The sequence below is a fragment of the Chiloscyllium plagiosum genome, chromosome 5 (assembly GCF_004010195.1).
Source record: "Chiloscyllium plagiosum isolate BGI_BamShark_2017 chromosome 5, ASM401019v2, whole genome shotgun sequence".
NCBI lineage: Eukaryota > Metazoa > Chordata > Chondrichthyes > Orectolobiformes > Hemiscylliidae > Chiloscyllium > Chiloscyllium plagiosum.
In genome coordinates this window covers 1825125-1839096 of record NC_057714.1, presented here as the reverse complement: position 1 = coordinate 1839096, position 13972 = coordinate 1825125, and the positions used below count along the sequence as shown (strand labels likewise).

General features: G+C 41.6%; 1 protein-coding gene across 2 annotated transcripts in view; it reads left to right on the top strand.

Annotated features, from left to right (window-relative positions):
- Nucleotides 1-13972, top strand: part of LOC122549657 (DNA topoisomerase 2-beta-like) — a 144337-nt gene that overhangs the window by 20881 nt on the left and 109484 nt on the right. Inside the window, exon 1 of one of the 2 annotated variants that reach the window (XM_043689462.1) lies at nucleotides 8679-8685. The exons of the other annotated variant lie outside the window; for it this stretch is intronic. Coding sequence (XP_043545397.1) covers nucleotides 8683-8685 — 3 coding nt within the window. The 5' untranslated portion in view covers nucleotides 8679-8682. Of the gene's footprint in view, nucleotides 1-8678; nucleotides 8686-13972 lie in introns of those variants that run through there. 2 annotated transcript variants of the gene reach the window in all.

The window sequence follows — 13972 nt, the reverse complement described above, 5'->3', positions numbered from 1 at the left end:
ATAGAATGTAGGAAAATAGATAGAGACACCTTGCAAAATGTCCATGTTACAGAGTAGGGAGTGCTGGATGTCTTGAAATGCATAAATGTGGATAAATCCCCAGGACCTGATCAGGTGTACCCTAGAACTCTGTGGGAAGGTAGGGAAGTGATTGCTGGGCCTCTTGCTGAGATATTTGTATCATCGATAGTCACAGGTGAGGTGCTGGAAAACTGGAGGTTGGCTCACGTGGTGCCACTGTTTAAGAAGGGTGGTAAGGACAAGCCAGGGAACTATAGACCAGTGAGCCTGATGTCGGTGGTGGACAAGTTGTTGGAGGGAATCCTGAGGGACAGGATGTACATGTATTTGGAAAAACAAGAACTGATTAGGGATAGTCAACGTGGCTTTGTGCCTGGGAAATCATGTCTCTCAAACTTGATTGAGTCTTTTGAAGAAGTAAGAAAGAGGATTGATGAGGGCAGAGCTGCAGATGTGATCTATGTAGACTTCAGTAAAGCATTCGACAAGGTTCCCCATGGGAGACTGGTTAGCAAGATAGATCTCACGGAATACAGGGAGAACTAGCCATTTAGATACAGAACTGGCTCAAAGGTAGAAGACAGAGGGTGGTGGAGGGTTGTTTTTCAGACTGGAGGCCTGTGACCAGTGGAGTGCCACAAGGATCGGTGCTGGGTCCTCTACGTTTTGTCATTACATAGATGATGTGGATGCAAGCTTAAGAGGTACAGTGAGTAAGTTTGCAGATGACACCAAAATTGGAGGTGTAGTGGACAGCGAAGAAGGATGCTGAAAATGTGTTGCTGGAAAAGCGCAGCAGGTCAGTCAGCATCCGAGCAGGAGAATCGACGTTTCGGGCATGAGCCCTTCTTCAGGAATCCAGCGAAGAAGGATGCCTCAGTTTACAACAGGATCTTGACCAGATGGGCCAATGGGCTGAGAAGTGGCAGATGGAGTTTAATTCAGATAAATGTGATGTGCTGCATTTTGGGAAAGCAAATCTTAGCAGGACATATACACCTTAATGGTAAGGTCTTATGGAGTGTTGCTGAACAAAGAGACCTTGGAGTGCAGGTTTATAGCTCCTTGAAAGTGGAGTCGCAGGTAGATAGGATAGTGAAAAAGGCATTTGGTATGCTTTCCTTTATTGGTCAGAGTATTGAGTACAGGAGTTGGGAGGTCATGTTGTTTCGGCTTCTGTTGGAATATTACATGCAATTCTGGTCTCCCTTCTATCAGAAGGATGTTGTGAAACTTGGAAGGTTTCAGAAAAGATTTACAAGGATGTTGCCAGGGTAGGAGGCTTTGAGTTATAGGGAGAGGCTGAACAGGCTGGGGCTGTTTTCCCTGGAGTGTCGGAGGCTGAGGGGTGATCTTAGAGGTTTACAAAATTATGAGGGGCATGGATAGGATAAATAGGCAAAGTCTTTTCCCGGGGTCGGGGAGTCCAGTCCTAGAGGACATAGGTTTAGGGCGAGAGGGGAAAAATATAAAAGAGACCGAAGAGGCAACCTTTTCACGCGGAGAGTGGTGCGTGTGTGGAATGAGCTGCCAGAGGAACTGGTAGAGGCTGGTACAATTGCAACATTTAAAAGGCATCTGGATGGGTATATGAATAGGAAGGATTTGTTGGGATATGGGCCGGGTGCTGGCAAGCGGGACTAGATTCGGTTGGGATATCTAGTCGGCATGGACAGGTTGGACCGAAGGATCTTTTTCCATGCTGTACATCTCTATGACTCCAAAAGTCACTGATAGGGTAGTCTATAGGCCACCAAATAATAACTTCACATTGGAGTGGGCAATACACAAGGAAATAATTAATGCCTGCAAAAAAGGTAAAACTATTATGGGGCATTGTATTCTGCATGTAGAATGGTCGAACCAGCCCAGTCAGGTTGGCATTGAAGAGTTCGTTGAGTGTATCCGTGATAGTTTTCTTGAACAGCATGTAATGGAACCAATGAGGGAGCAAGCTATCCTAGATCTGGTTCTATGCAATGAGACAGGAAGCAAACAGTGGGGGTAAATGAGTGCCAGTTTGGCTGGCAATCAGTGAGTAGTTGTGTGCCTCAGGGATCGGTGTTGGGACCACAATTATTTACAATTTATATAGATGAGTTGGAGTTGGGAGAACCACATGTACAGTGTCAAAACTTGCAGATGACACTAAGATGAGTGGCAGAGCAAAGTGTGCAGAGGACTGTGAAACTCTGCAGAGGAATATAGATACATTGAGTGAGTAAGCAAAGGTCTGGCAGACTGAATACAAGTAATCAGGAAGGCAAATGGAATTTTGTCCTTCATTGCTAAAGGGGTTTAGCTTTAAAGCAGAGAGGTGTTGTTACAGCTGTACAAGATGCTGGTGAGGCCATGCCTGGAGTAGTGTGTGCAGATTTGGTCTCCTTAAGGAAGGATGTACTGGCACAGGAGGGGGTACAGAGAAGGTTCACGAGGTTGATTCTGGAGCTGAAGGGGTCGGCTTATGAAGAGAGGCCGAGTATATTGGGATTATATTCATTGGAATTCAGAAGAATGAGGGGGATCTTATGGAAACATATAAAATTATGAAGGGAATTGATAAAATAGAAATAGAGAGGATGTTTCCACTGGTAGATGAAACTAGGACAAGAGGGCATGGCCTCAAGATTAGAGGAAGCAGGTTTAGAACTGAACTGAGAAGGAACTTCTTCATCCAGAGGGTTGTTAATTTATGGAATTCCTTGCCCAGGGAAGTCATGATTTGGAGGTGCCGGTGTTGGACTGGGGTGTACAAAGTTAAAAATCACACAACACAGGTTATAGTCCAACAGGTTTGTTTGGAAGCACTAGCTTTTGGAGCACTGCTCCTTCATCAGGTGGTTGTGGAGAATAAGCTTGTAAGACACGGGAAAGTAATTGACGCTACTTTGGTAATCGCTTTTAAAGCTAAGGTAGATACTTTTTTTGAAAAATAACGGAATTAAGGGATACGGTGAAAACACTGGTAAGTGGAGCTGAGTCCACAAAAAGATTAGTCATGATCTTATTGAGTGGCGGAGCAGGCTCGAAGAGCCAGACAGCCTACTCCTGCTCCTAGTTCTTATCATCTTATTGAGGATATGTCCGCATTCACTTTGAGAGGATAGTCAAGTTTCACAACAAAGGTTTTCATTTCCAGAACAGTTGAACTAAACTGGGATGCTGTTTTCCTTCAGCATGCCTACTACCAACCACTTCAAAAAATATCCAAAGCAGACGCTGCCACCTGACAGTTGTAAAAAAAAAAGTCATGTGTTTTCCCTGAAGTGAGTTCACGCAAACAGGACTAGCAGTTATCTGGAACCATATGTTTTCCAAAAGATGCCTTTTTAAGAACAAAGATTTCAGTACTTCTTCCCGGGAAAACAGTCCAGGCACCTCCATAATATTTCAAACTCCAGTGCTCAAAGCACTAGAACCGTAGAAAAGGCAAGGCACAGTATTAGGTTATTTAGCCCATTGTCTACAAGGCTAAATAATCTACCCATCCATTCAAATCTCAATTTCCAACACCTAGTCTGTAGCTTTAGAGATACTTCAGGTACAAATTTCGATTCCTTTTAAATGAGTTGAAGGTCTCTGCCTCAGCTCCCTCATCTGGGCAGCAAATTCCAGACACCCACCACCCTCTGAATAAAAGGTCTTTCCTCCGATCCCCTCTAAATTTTCCAATAATTAAATGAAACCTTCATAACAAGGTAAAGAAATCTGCGTCCTTATCTGGTCTGGCTTACATATAACTGCAGATCCACAGCAATGTTGTTGACTCTTAAGAGCCCTTTCAAATGGCTTGGGATGCCAATCAATTCAAGTTGATTAGGGATGGACATGAAATGCTGCCCTTAGAAACAACACATTCATGCTGTCAAAGAAGAGAACTGGCAAGCTCAGATGGTTAGGTTCTCTTTTTATTGGAAATGGCCTCTGACTGACATTTAGGTCACAAGTGATATCCCTCTCAGATGCTCCTGTGGCAGAGTCCTGGGACTCGTCGTGACAATTGAGCAAGTACAATACTATCATGAACTGAATCCACCAGAGATATTTAAGATTAATAATTACAAATGCTTTATAAAAATGAAATCATTGTTCGTTGGCATATGATCTCCAGAGTCAGAAAATTAACTATTAAAACTGTGGTTACAATTCTTCAGGTATTACTTGTTACTATTATAAAATTTCAATTTTTTTCCTTTTATAAACTTCTCTTCTAATCTCTTAATATGCTATTCCTTTCCTTCTCTTTGTACTTGATTTGACGTTGAATGTACTGACTCTAGCTTATACTTTTTTGGTCCCTGTGCTAGTGACATCCCAATTCTTCAATTTGATTAGCTAAGGGTGGAAGCTGGCGTGTCTGCTCGGGTTCTAAATGTTTTGTTTTCCTTGGTGCTCCTTTTTACGATTATAATCCAATAACTTAAAACAGAATTTTAAAAAAGCTAAACATGCATGACCAAGTATAATTAAATAAAGTTAAATGCTGTAACCTTCAGTGTTCCCTCTCTTCTCCACTGATGCACAGTGGTGGTGGTGTGCACTCTCAGCAGTGGTAGCTCATCAGGCTGCTTCTGGAGCATCTTCAAGGTCCACAGCTTCTCCTGGAAAATGCATTGGAGAACCGCCACCTGCAAGATCCCCTCTGGGTCACACACCGCATTGACTGGGAACTGTATTGCCATTCCTTTGCTGTAGGTGGGCCAGAATCCTGAAATAACTTTACTAGCAGGATTGTAGATATCCTTGTTCAAGACAGCAGCTCACTGCCTCCTTCCCCAGAGTAATTAGGGATGGATGGTAATTGTTGGTCTAGTGAATCCCCCCCATGCCACAAAAAAAATTCAACAGAATGGAGGGTGCCCTCAGTATGAAGTTGGGGCTTCATTATGCAGACATCCAGTGGTCATTCCTACCAGTAGTATCATGGACAGATGTATCTGCACCAGCTGTATTGGTGAGACAGAGGTCAAATAGATTTTTCTCTTTAGTTAGTCTCTCACCACTTGAACAGATGGGCCAAGGAGTGCTAAATGGAATTTAATTTAGATAAGTATGAGGTGTTGTATCTTGGTAAGGCAGACCAGGGCAGGACTTGTACAGGTAATGGTGGGGCCCCGGGGGACTGTTGCTGAGTAAAGAAACTAAGGAGTTCAGGTGCATAGATCCTTGAAAGTGGAGTTGCGGGTTGACAGGGTGGTGAAGGTGGTGTTTGGCATTCTTGCCTCCATTGGTCAGAACATTTAGTGTATGAGTTGGGATGTCATGTTGCGACTGTACAGGACATTGGCAAGGTTACATTTAGAATACTGTGTATAATTATGGTAACCCTGATATCGTAAGGAAGTTATCAAACTTAAGAGGGTGCAGAAAAGATTTTCAATGATGTTTCTGGAACTGGAGGATTTTGAGTTATCGGAAGAGGCTGGGTTTGTTGTCTCTGCAGTGTTGGAAGCTGAGAGGTGATCTCGCACAAGTTAGGTTGAATAGCTAAGGTTTTTTTCCTAGGGTGGAGGAGTCCAAAACTAGAGAGCATAGATTTAAGATGAGAAAGATTTAAAAGGGACTTGAGGGGAAAAAGCGTATATGGAATGAGCTGCCAAGGAAGTGGATGGGTATATGAATAGGAAGGGCTTAGAGGAATGTGGGCTAAATGCTGGCAAATGGGACCAGGTCAGATTGGGATGTCTGGTCAGTGCAGGTGAGTTGGAGCAAAGGGTCTGTTTCGGTGTGTGAGATATAGATCACAATCCTGCCCATGTTTCAAGACTGAGGATTTCTTGGCTGTTTCTGAATGTTTTATAATAAATTTTCTCTTTTGTGCATTTTGCGTATTTAATTGTTTTGTTCATCCTAATTTTGTTAAGCAGCCTCGATCGGATGGTTCTTGTGGTTCACAAATGACAGAGAGGAAAGGCTTTACTTAAGAGAAGAGATTGAGCAGTTTAGGTCTATATTTATTAGAGGTTAGAAAGATGACCAGCGACTAATTGAGGTACATCAAATGTTAAAGGGGTTTGACTAAAATAGAGCGATGTTTCCCCTTTCTAGATCATGGGTCAACCTAGAATGAGAAGTCATTGTTTTAGGCTAAGGGGTGGTAGGTCTAAAATAGATGAGGAGGAATTACATATCTCAAAGTGTGGTGAATCTGTGGAATTCACTACCCCAAAGTGAAGTAGCCAATCGGGCACTGAATAAGTTTGAGGAGGAAATGGGCAGATTTTTTCATTACTAATGAATATGTGGAGTAGGCAGGAAGGTGAAGTTGAGGCCAATATGAGATCAGCCATGATCACACTAAATGGCAGAGCAGGTCTGAGAGGCTGAATTGCCTATTCCTGCTCCCAGTTCTTAATTAGCTGTTTTGCACAGCCCAGATGTACACTTATTGTTCAGTATTCTTTCTGCCTAGCACTTTTAACAAGTTTTAACATAACATTCAAAGGTTGGCGAATAAATAATAACATTGGCAAAATCCCTTCAGTTGTTCACATTCAAGGTTTAATGAAGAATTGGAATGCTAAGAGACAGAAGCTCATCTGCAGTATGAATTTAACCAACATCTTTGGGGCACATTAATATCAGCATATCAAGATTAACTTACAGGTTGAAACTTTTAGTCCAAATTTTTGCCAGAATTTGTGCTCTTTTATAGAAAAGCTATGATAAAATTTAGAAAACAGTTACTTGGAGCTGGGAAAAATGCATGCTTTATTTTCATGCTAACTTTGTGATCCTTTCAAAGGTGACTCAAAGCACTTGGCTGCTTTGCAAATGAAAAGGGATGTAAAAAATCCATGTGTCAAATTAATCATCTCAGTTGTGTACTAATAGGCCAAATACAATAATTATCTTTTGGTGGAAAACTGGCTGCATGTGGTAGCAATGTTGCTCAGACTACTCTGCTGAACCTCCATTTTATTTACTTATGTATATAATTTTCAATACAATATTGAAATGTTGTGAATATTTGTAATATGCAATTGTTTTTGATTGCCTGCAGCTTCATTTTGACTGTATTTAATTTTGAGAAGTGTTTAAATATTTGCAAGAACTACCATTACCAATTAATTTGGGACTGAATTTGAAAATGCTTTATGGTTTACATTTTCATGCAGACAAATATTTTTAGAAGTTTGCTTATTACATTTTTAAGCATTTTCTCTTTAAAATTTCCTGGTGTGAAATTCCTTCCTTCTCCGCATTATTCTACTTATGGAAAATGACCTGGAATTGAAACACAGATTGTCAGTGCTTATTTTAGTGCCTATCTGCTACCGTTTTGGGTGGGGCCTGAAAATCCTGTTCTATCTACTTGTACTGTTTACTTGTCTGTTTTTAACCCACTTTGAACGTGATTTATCTCCTGGATAGTCTGATGATTTTCCATTTCTTGATGCAGTTGTAACATTAAGATAGGCTAACTCCTCAATACAAAGGGCTATTATTGACTTTCATAAACTGACATGCTTATTGTTAGAGTGATATTCCCCAGAGAGTAGTAGTGGAATGCTGCAGGCAGATTTTTACAAATATAGAATGGTAAACAAGTGAGGAATTCCCATTAGCAATATGTGTGGATTAAAATTTAGAAAATTGCAGCAGGAGTAGGCCATTCACCCCTTTGAGGATGCTCCATCATTCAATATAGCTGCTCATCCAGCTAAATACTCTGTTCCCTTTTTCTGCCCATACCTTTTGATCCTTTTAGCCCTATGAACTTTATCTAACTCCTTGAAAGCATTGTGTTTTGACCTCAATTGCTTTCTTTGGCAGACAATTCCACAGGTTCACCACACTCTGGGTGAAGAAATTGCTCTCCATCTTGGTCCTAAATGGCCTACGCCATATCCTTAGACTTGACCCCTGGTTCTGGACTCTTTGGTCATCAGGGGTATCCTTCTCGTGTTTACCCTGTCCAGTCCTGTTAGAATTTTAAATATTGCTATGAGATCAATCCTCATTCTTCTAAACTTAAATAAGTGTAGTCTCTCTTAACATCCATCAGTTCTGCCATCTCAGGAATCTGTCTGGTAAACCTTTGTTACACTCCCTCCATTACTAGCATATCCTTCCTCAGATTGAGAGATCAAAACTGCACATGCTATCATATCAAGGTTCTGTACATTGGTAGTATGACATCCCTGCTTCAATACTCGAATACTCTTGTTACAAAAAGCAGCATACAATTTGCCTTCTTCACCACCTCCTGTCCCTGGATGCTTACTTCTGTATGATGACACCCTAGTCTTGTTGTATGTTCCCTTTTTCTAATCCATCTCCATTCAGATAGTCTGCCTCCCCATTTTTGCTACCAGTGGATAACCTCTCATCTACATTTCACCTGCCATGCATTTGCCAACTCTCTCAACTTGTCCAAATCACACTGTCCAAAGCTCTGTATTCTCCTCCCAGTGTATCCTTCCACCCAGCTTTGTCATCTACAAGCTTAGGGATATTGTATTTAGTTCATTCAAGAGAACTTAGAGCTGCCAATTGGGCGCACTTAGCAATCTAGCAACAAATTACACTTTTTTTAAAATGTAATTTGCACTCAGACTTTTGCTTTAATCATTTGCTTGCAATGGAGTAAACAATTAAATGATATGAAAGATTGACAGTGGTGTCAAATGTAATTTGTACATGCATTCCTTGACTTGGATGGTGAATTGTGTAGTTTTGTTAAACCAGCTGGAACTGGGTTTATCATGAAAAATGATTATTTTTACTAAGTATCCAATCCACCACCTATCAGCAACACAATTTAAATGTAGATGACTTAAAAAGAACCTTTTGCTGAGTTTATTCGTTTTCAAGTACTAGTTTATTAGCTTTTTAATGGTAATGTTTAACTTGCTGTTACATGATATAGAATTATTATAATTAATGCCATTATGATAAAAATAATTTTGAAGATCAAAACAGGAATAAAATTGGAGGAAACCAGTAATGCTGATTTAATTTTGATGTGGGGGTTTTGTGGGCAGTTATGGTTTCCAAAGTAGTACTTTTTAAACTATATGGCTGGTTTGGCTCATTAAACCAACAGAGCCTAACAGAAACTCTATATACTTTTAGTGTATTGAATTGTCAGTATATATTGTAGAAGGCAGAAAGCATTGGTAATTAATATTTGTGAAAGGAACTAAGAATAATCATGGGTGCAAGATTTACTGAGATCAATTAAAAATTTTGCACAGGGTCAAATAGAGTAATTAATGTTAATTGAAGGTGTTTTGGGTGATGCTGCAAAGGAAGATGTAGATAGCTGTCGTATTCATGGTATGAGTATGTGATCTCCGACCAACCACACTTTTCTGATTGGCGGTCAATATTACCTATGCTTTATATTTGCTCTTTGTTTTCGAATTATCAGCCAATTTTCATTCAAGCCAACTTTTTACTAAATCTTCTCTGTAATGTTTTTGGGTACCTTCTGGAAGTTTGTATTGATAGCACGGTGGCTCAGTGGTTAGCACTGCTGTTTCACAGCACCAGGGTCCCAGGTTCGATTCCAGCCTTGGGCGACTGTCTGTGTGGAGTTTGTGCATTCTCCCCGTGTCTGCGTGGGTTTCCTCCAGGTACTCCAGTTTCCTCCCACGGTCCAAAGATGTGCCGGCCAGGTAAATTGGCCATGCTAAATTGCTCATAGTGTTAGGTGCATTAGTCAGAGGGAAATGAGACTGGGTGGGTTACTCTTCGGAGTGTCGGTGTGGACTTGTTGGGCCGAAGGGCCTGTTTCCACACTGTCAGGAATCTAAAAATCTTAAAAAAAAAGTCTTATTCCTTGAAGGTTAGTGAAATAAAGGAAATATGATCAATGGATGCAAAATTGGCTCGAAGGTAGGAGGCAGAGGATGGGGGCTTGCTGTTTGGCCTCTGACCAGTGGTGTGTTGCAAGGTTCAGTGCTGGACCCACTGTTTTTTGTCATTTATATAAATGATTTGGAAGTGAATATAGGAAGTATGTTTAGTAAGCTTGCAGACTCTTGAATTAAGAAAAGAGATTTTAAAGACATGAGGCAAATTCTTTTTACACAGAGGGTAGTTCGCGTGTGGAATGTACTTTGTGAGAAAGTGGTGGTTATAGTACAATTACAACATTTATAAGACATTTAGATAGAGGCATGAAAAAGAAAGGTTTGGAGGGATATGGGCCAGGCGCAAGCAGGTAGGTCTAGGTTAGTTTGGGATTATGTTTGGTATGGACTGGTTGGATCAAAGAGTCTGTTCATGTGCTATATGAATCTATGACTGTGACATCAAAATTGGTGTAGTGGACAGCAAAGAAGGTTACCTTGCAGTACAGTAGACCTTGATCAGATGGGTAAATGTGCCGAGGAGTGGCAGCTAGAGTTTAATTTGGATAAATGTAAGGTGCTGCACTTTGGTAGGGCAAATCAGAGCAGGAATTATACACTTAAGGTCCTGGACAGTGTTGTCAAATGAAGAGACCTTGGGGTGCACAATCATTGTTCCTTGAAAGCGGAGTTGCAAGTCGATAGGTAGATGATGATGATGTTTGGCACACTTGTCAGTGCATTGAGTATAGGAGTTGGGAGGTCATGTTGCAGCTGTACCGGGCATTGGTTAGGCCACATTTGGAGTACTCGGTTCAATTTGAGCCTTGCTGATACAGGAAAGATATTGAAACGTGGAAGGGTTCAGAAAATATTAACGAGGACGTTGCTGGGCTTGGAGGGTTTGAGCCAAAAGACAGGCTGAATAGGCTAGGGCTATTTTTCCTGTAGTGTGGGAAGCTGAGGAGTTACCTTATAGAAGTTTATAAAAGCATGAGGGCCATGGATAGGGTAAATAGTCAAGGTCTTTTCCCCATAGTAGAGGAATCCAAAAGTAGAGGGCATAGGTTTAAGGTGAAAGAAGAAATATTTAAAAGGAACCTAAGGGGCAACCTTTTCACACAGAGGTTGGACCTTGGAGTGCAGGTTCATAGCTCCTTGAAAGTGGAGTTGCAGGTATCTAGGATTGTGAAGAAATCGTTTGGTATGCTTTCTTTTATTGGTCAGAGTATTGAGTACAGGGGTTGGGAGGTCATGTTGCGGCTGTACAGGACATTGGTTAGGCCACTGTTGGAATATTGGGAGCAATTCTGGTCTCCTTCCTGTCGGAAAGATGTTGTGAAACTTGAAAGGGTTCAGAAAAGATTTCCAAGGATGTTGCCAGGGTTGGAGGATTTTAGCTATAGGGAGAGGCTGAACAGGCTGGGGCTGTTTTCCCTGGAGTGTCGGAGGCTGAGGGGTGACCTTGTAGAGGTTTACAAAATTGAGGGTCATGGATAGGATAAATGGACAAAGTCTTTTCCCTGGGGTCGGGGAGTCTAGAACTAGAGGGCATAGGTTTAGGGTGAGAGGGGGGAGATATAAAAGAGACCTAAGGGGCAGCGTTTTCACACAGAGGGTGGTACGTGTATGGAATGAGCTGCCAGAGGAAATGGTGGAGGCTGGTACAATTGCAACATTGAAGAGGCATTTGGTTGAGTATATGAATGGGAAGGGTTTGGAGGGATATGCGCCGGGTGCTGGAAGGTGGGACTAGATTGGGTTGGGATATCTGGTTGGCATGGATGCGTTGGACCGAAACATCTTTTTCCATGCTGTACATCTCTGACTGTGTATGAAATGAGCTGCCAGAGGAATGGTGGAGGCTGGTACAATTACAACATTTAAAAGAATCATAGAATCTCTACAGTGTGCAAACAGGCCCTTCAGCCCAACAAGTCCACACCAACCCTTCGAAGTGTAACCTACCCAGGTCCATTCCCCTACCCTACCACTCTACATTTACCCCTAACATCACCTAACCTGCATATCTCAGAACACTATAGGGAATTTAACATGGTCAATCCACCTAACCTGCACATCTTTGGATTGTGAGAGGAAACCAGACACTGGTAGAATGTGCAAACTCCATACACAGTCGCCTGAGGCTGGAATTAAATCTGGGTCCCTGTTGTGAGGCAGCAGTGCTAACCACTGAGTCACCATGCTGCCCTGCAAGGTATCTGGATGGGTGTATGAAGAGAAAGAGTTTAGAGGGATATTGGCCAAATGCTGGCAAGTGGAACTGGATTAATATAGAATATCTGGTTGGCATGGACAAGTTGGAACCAGTTGCCGGTTTCCATGCTGTACATCTCTATAACTCTATTAGCCATGATCCTATTGAATGGTGAAGCAGTCTCGAAGGACTGAATGGCGCATTCCTGCTCCTATTTTCTATATTTATTTAAATGAGTGAGGTGGTTTTGTTTTTTATGTTGGAAAAGGATTGAAGCCTTGTTACATCATACCAGCGGCATCGTGGCTGTGAAACAGCCTTTGTGCCAGACACTTGGGTTTAGCAGCAAGCATGCATAACACTAGAATGAAAGGATTGCATTTCCCTGGCAAAGTTGGATCAACAATGGAGTCAGGGGTCATGGTGGACAGATAGGAAAGCAGAACTAAGGTCACAATCAGATCAAGTAGACCAGGCTTGAGGGGCTGAATGGCCTATTATCCCAAGTGGGGGTAGATTTGTGATTATGATGGGCGACTTCTTATTACAGTGATTCATGTGTGGAATGACCTTCCAGAGGAAGCAGTGATGTGGGTGCAGTTCGTGTTTAAACGACCCATAGATAAGTATGTGAATAAGAAATGTTTGGAGGGATATAGCAAGTGGGACTATTTCAGTTGGGGATTATATTCGGCTTGGACAGGTTGGACCAAAGGATCTGTTTGCTTGCTGAATGACACTCTGACCCTATAACTTAATAATCTACGTCAATTTTTAATGAGTTATGATTCTTGGGATAGCAATTCAGAAAAGAAAAATGTTCGAAAAGAAAGATAATAACATGGCTTAGAAGTCGATGTACAGGATACAGTTTGGGAAGTAGTTTGAGGCAGTGAAATAGTGCTCATGTCATTGGACTAATAATCTAAAGGCCCAGGTTAATGCCCTGGAGGTGCAGCTTCAAAGCCCACCGCAGTAACTTTTGGAATTTGAATTCATGAAATATTGTGAAGCCACCATTCATTGTTGTTAAAAACTAGTTAGTTCACTGCTGTCTTTCCTTTAGGAAAGGAAATCTGGTCTGTTGCATTCACCTACAGATCCACAGTATTGTGGTTGACTCTTAATTGCCCTCTGTGCCTAATTTGGGATAGCATGCTACAAATAAAGCCTTGCTAATTGTGGAAGTGTCACAAAAGTTAAAGATATTGAACAAGTATGAAATATTCCACACTTAGACCCAGGCCGACACACTGGGTTTCTGTACTTAACCAGAATCATTGTTTACTACAATAAGTAGACATAATCTACAGATAGGAGAAAGTGAGGCCTGCAGATGCTGGAGATCAAAGTTGAAACTTTATTGCTGGAACAGCACTGCAGGTCAGGCAGCATCCAGGGAACAGGAGATTCGACGTTTCGGGCACAGGCCCTTCTTCAGGAATCTACAGATAAACTACAGATAAACTGATAATCTACAGATAAACAATTATGAACTGTTAACATATAACTCTACCAGATAAAACTTTAATCCGCTTTATAAAATTCTCCCCGACTTGAATATATCAAAACACAAAAAAAAATGTCATGGCAGAGGCAAAGTTTGGGAAGGCATTTCAGTGATCCCTGTGCATGAGTATCATTGAGGTGATCCTTTTGGCTTGTCACGTCTGCGGCTCCATGTCTTCCTTCTCCAGGAACTTACTTCATGCCCCCTGAAGGCAAATATAACTGGTTCACACTTTTCTGAAGCACAAAGGAACCTTGATTATCTGAACGAGATGGGCGGGCATTATTATGTTTGTATAATTGAGTATTCGATTAATTGATTCAATACCTTTCCTCTAGGGTTTTGGAGTTTTCTGTTAAGTTCAGTCCCCGTTCAGGAGACTCAGTAGCAGCTCATGGCACGCAAGTCCCCCCCCCCACATTA